A 4,402-nucleotide genomic window follows, 5' to 3' on the forward strand; every position below is an offset into this window, starting at 1 on the left:
CTTGTGCACACAAAGCATTAACTTGTGTGCACAATGTACTAATTTTGTGAGTAACATACTAGCTTGTGCTTGCAAAATGCTAACTTGTGGCCACAAAATAGCAATTTGTGCAAGGAAGTACACACAAAATAATATGTCCACACAAAATGCTATTTTAAGGGAACAGTTTATTATTTTTTTAAGTCATGTCCATGTACAATCAATTACCCTGTTCAGACAAATTGATAGCATAACTTCAGAATTTTTTTAAGAGTAATGACTGTTGCTCTAACTTCCTCCCCTTCAGCTATCAAGTTCTGTTTTTGCAGCGGAGTATCTTCCGCCCTCTCCGGCTGCATATTTACCATAGATATGTACTCTTCCACTCCTCTCTTTCCATACTTGGCAATGCCTCTTTTGCTCTGCTGCTATTGGCTGCAGCTGAGACAGCCCGAAGTGACCCGGATGTACAAACCGAGGCCTGTTTTCTCGCCGTGGCCTCCTTCCTGTAGCCCGGTTGAGGAAGTGAATTTCGCTGACAGGGCTGGGTTCACTGAGGGAGAGGCGCTGAAAACATCTTCCGCAGGGGACGAAATAAAAATAAAAACCACAAAAAGCGACAGAGACGAGTTGGTGAATTAACAGCGAACCTAAGGCGCACCGGCATCTGTGGATAGTGCTCCCCTGCCCCGCTGAGACCGCCGCAGACATGGTAAGGGCCGCGGCAGAGCTGCTGGGAGAGACGGGGAAGGTTTTTTGGAGGGGCTGCTGCTAACCAAACGCCCTCAGATCCTAAGATAAGCTAGCTGTGGTAACCTGAGAGCAGCAGAAAATATAAATCCCCGAGGCATCAAACGTTACGAGAAGAGTAAATAAAGCATCGCTGTTCATGTATGGTTTGCTCGTTGCTTCTGGCTAGTTAGTTGTTAGCTAACTGTTATTCGGGCTAGCTGCTAGGCTAGCTGAAAGTTAGCACAGGATGTTTTGGATTTGACACAAGTTTGCTAGCAGCAGTATCTAGGACCCCAAATATAGCAGACACACTTTAACTCGTCCAAGCAGTCGATCTATGAGGCGCCTGTCGCTAAAATAAGACTCGCTGCTCGTATTCCTGACCGTGACGAGCTGACTCCTTCTGCTGCTGGGTTTCCTGCTCAGGGAGTTTGTGTAATTGTCACGACTTCCTACAGCAAAGCACACATTCCCCGTCATATTTACCACTAAGTAATGATGACATTTGATTTAACTTGTAATTTTTGCGTATATTTAGTTCACTCTAGAAAGAATAGAGTATCACTGTCTAAAATACAAAACCAGCTTATTTTAGATTTAAAAATTCCAGATCTAGATATTCAGTTCTACTCAAATATTAACATATTTTTTATAGATTACATTCTGAAACCAAGTTTGTTTAGATATGAGATACAATTATCACACAAATAAAGCTTTAAAATGAAAACTGGGGATTTTTTTTTTAAGAAAACTGAGTTCATCAATTTTGTCTGATAAATAAATAAATAAAATAATCAGTCAATGGTGTAAATTGAATACTCTGCATAATCAGTGTACATCCTTAATTTTAAAGATTTTTTTTGTTAAAAAAAAATAATAGATACATAGAATTATTAAAATACAAAGCATTAAATCTAGAATTTATTTAAAAAAATGCAGACATAGCAAACAAGACAAATGTGAATGTCAATAGAAGAAGTTAAAGTTGAGTTTTAGGACAAAACAATTCTTTGTTAGCATCATTATAAGTTCTACTTTTTAATACAGGCTAATTATAACTAATGCTGGTTGGTGTTATTGTACTTATTCCAGTCATGTGGCATTTTTAATAGAAAATTATTTTAACAGATCTGCTTTTTTGTGTGTCTGAATATTTATTGAACATTAAACCCTACAAAAAAAAAATCAGGGTCGGCCTTTGTCTGTTTGTCCCATAAACAACTGATAAACAAAAGGTTTGTTTTTACCTTTTATTTTGAAAGGTTCTGTCCCATGAATCTGATCAACACCAGTTTGAAATAACAAATTGGTTATTTTTATTCTTTGACTTTCATTTTTTTTTCTTCTGCTGGTATTTTGACTGCTTTCTATCTCCTCAGCCATTTATGTCCACTTTGCTTTATTGTCTGCTCTGTGCAGAATCAAAACATAAAATCAAACAAAGTTCATGTAGTTGTATTCATTTGATGGTTTTGTTAAAAAGAAAGTCTGAGTTAGATGAAACTCTCTCAAAACAAGTTTTGGCTTGGTGACAGTTTAAAATGTGACATCTTCAGTAACTCGCCAGCAGTTTTTTTTTTTTTTTTTTTAATATTTGGAGCCGTGGGTGTTTTTCTGATTCATAGTTAGTTTGAGGAAGCTGACAGTTACACTCAAACAGTAACTCAGGTGGAGATTAATGATAGAGGAAATCATGACTAAAGTTTTATAGACTTCTTTAAATTCTGTTTTTGTTTAGGTCTTGTGCTCATTGGGGAAAACTCTGGTCTCTGTACAGCAGGAGTGTCAAACTCAATCACACAAGGGGCCAAAATCCAAAACACACCTGGGGTCGCGGGTCGAACAGGATAAACATTTATTGAACACACATTTTTAAAACCATAGCTTTTTTATATAATAATAAAGCAGATATATATCATTACCTGCAATAATGTTAGTGTGAATACTGTAAGCTGAATTTGGCCTCTAAATATGCTGGTGCTGATAGCTGAAGATGCTGAAATTGATGGTTAAAACGTTGAAGTTGATAGCTGAAATCACTGAAGTTAATAGCCAGCTAAAATATTAGCTAAATGCCTAATTATACTTAAAAAACTTAGGTTGGCCAAAGCAGCTAGTATGTTGCTGAAAAAATAGCTAAATTTCAAAATAGCCACACAAAAAAAACCCAGAAAAATCCTACATTAGCCAAAACAGCTAGCATGTAGCTGAAAAATAGCAAAACTTTTAAAATAGCCTAAAAAAAACCTTTAAAAAAGCATAATTTAGCCAAAACAGCTAGCGTGTAAATATTATCCCAGCTCCAAAACAGCTTAAAAAACATTTTTTAAAGCCTTATTTAGCCAAAACAGCTATCAAGTAGCTGAAATGCCAAAATAGTCCAAAAAGCTTACAGAATGCCTATTTTTAAAACTTTAAAACAATAACTTTTTAACATAATTATGAATAATAAAGAGGCAGGAGTTTTATTACAAAACAATTCAACTTGAACCTTAAATAACTTTCAGTATTTTACTCTCCATAAAAACATATTTTGTCCAAATCATGCAAGTTAGAAATAAGCGCAAGGTAACATCAGACCATTAATAACAATAAAATAAAATGATCTGGAGGGCCGTTTATTTTTACCCGGAGGGCCGGATCCGGCCCCCGGGCCTTTACTTTGACACACGTGCTGTACAGTGTGTCTGAAACCAGGAGCAGCAGATGTTGTTTCTCTGGACTCGCCTTTTCTCTCTCGCCTCGCTTTTAATCCTGACGGTCCTGCCTCGCTGTGTCCCGTGACCTCGGGGCCTGTTGGCTTGATCTAGTATTTACACAGAAAGGTGTGAGGAACGGAGGTGACTGATGATGCAGATTAAGATCAGCTAAAAGAGGCTTAAAGATGGAGCTGAAAAAATGACTCAGGGGTGGAGAAATTGCTCCCAGGAGATGTTTCTTTTCAGACTCCTAAGGAATGATTTATGGAAGGAAGGGTTGTTTGATCTGATAGCTGATCCAGGACTAGTTGAAGATTTTGTGTTTAAGCGTCACCGGTGATGCCTCAGGTGTTAAAATGTTAAAGACACCTTTTCTCCTCTTAATTTGAAGAAATACGCTTTTACTGATCCAAACCCAATGTTTGAGACGAAACTCTTTTAAAGTCGGAGTATCTTTAAAAAAAAAAAAAGTTCACATGACAAGTCAGGAGGTCTGTTGGAAAAGTTGTCCTGCCAGGGCGCCATAGATTCCTGAACATCAGCTGCTTTCATGCCCTCAGGTGAATTGAAATGGCGTTTTCACAGAATGAGAAAGGGAAGTTTAAAAACCGTTTTAATGTGAAAGGCCAAATCTCAACACTTCATCTGCTTTTCAAAATAAGGCAAAACACCTGAAGACTCTGCAGCAGACCTGCAACGCTTCCTGTTAAAGAAGTATAGAATTCTGTGTTGAAATGAGTCAAAACTGTAAGATCTGTTTCTTCAGCTCTTTCAGCTATTAAAATATTCAGCACTTTTCATGCTAGCTTTTTCGACTGTTGTGGCAGTTACTAAGGATTTCTAGGCTATTTTGAAGTTTAGTAAATATTTTAGCAACAGGCTAGCTGTTTTGGCTAATTTAAGAGTTTTTTCTGTTTTTTTAGGCAAATTTGGAGTTCAACTAATATTTTAGCTTCATGCTAGCTGTTTTAGCTAATTTAGGGTTTTTTTTT

General features: G+C 37.0%; 1 protein-coding gene across 2 annotated transcripts in view; it reads left to right on the forward strand.

The window, feature by feature from the left end:
- The first annotated feature begins 388 nt into the window (after positions 1-388).
- The window catches only part of capzb (capping actin protein of muscle Z-line subunit beta), a 16,322-nt gene continuing 12,308 nt past the window's right edge, over positions 389-4,402 (forward strand). For both annotated transcript variants that reach the window (XM_024269994.1, XM_024269995.1), the window contains exon 1: positions 389-691. In XM_024269994.1, coding sequence (XP_024125762.1) covers positions 689-691 — 3 coding nt within the window. In that variant the 5' untranslated portion in view covers positions 389-688. The remainder of the gene's footprint in view (positions 692-4,402) is intronic.

This window comes from Oryzias melastigma, linkage group LG5 (genome assembly GCF_002922805.2).
Source record: "Oryzias melastigma strain HK-1 linkage group LG5, ASM292280v2, whole genome shotgun sequence".
Taxonomy (NCBI): Eukaryota; Metazoa; Chordata; class Actinopteri; order Beloniformes; family Adrianichthyidae; genus Oryzias; species Oryzias melastigma.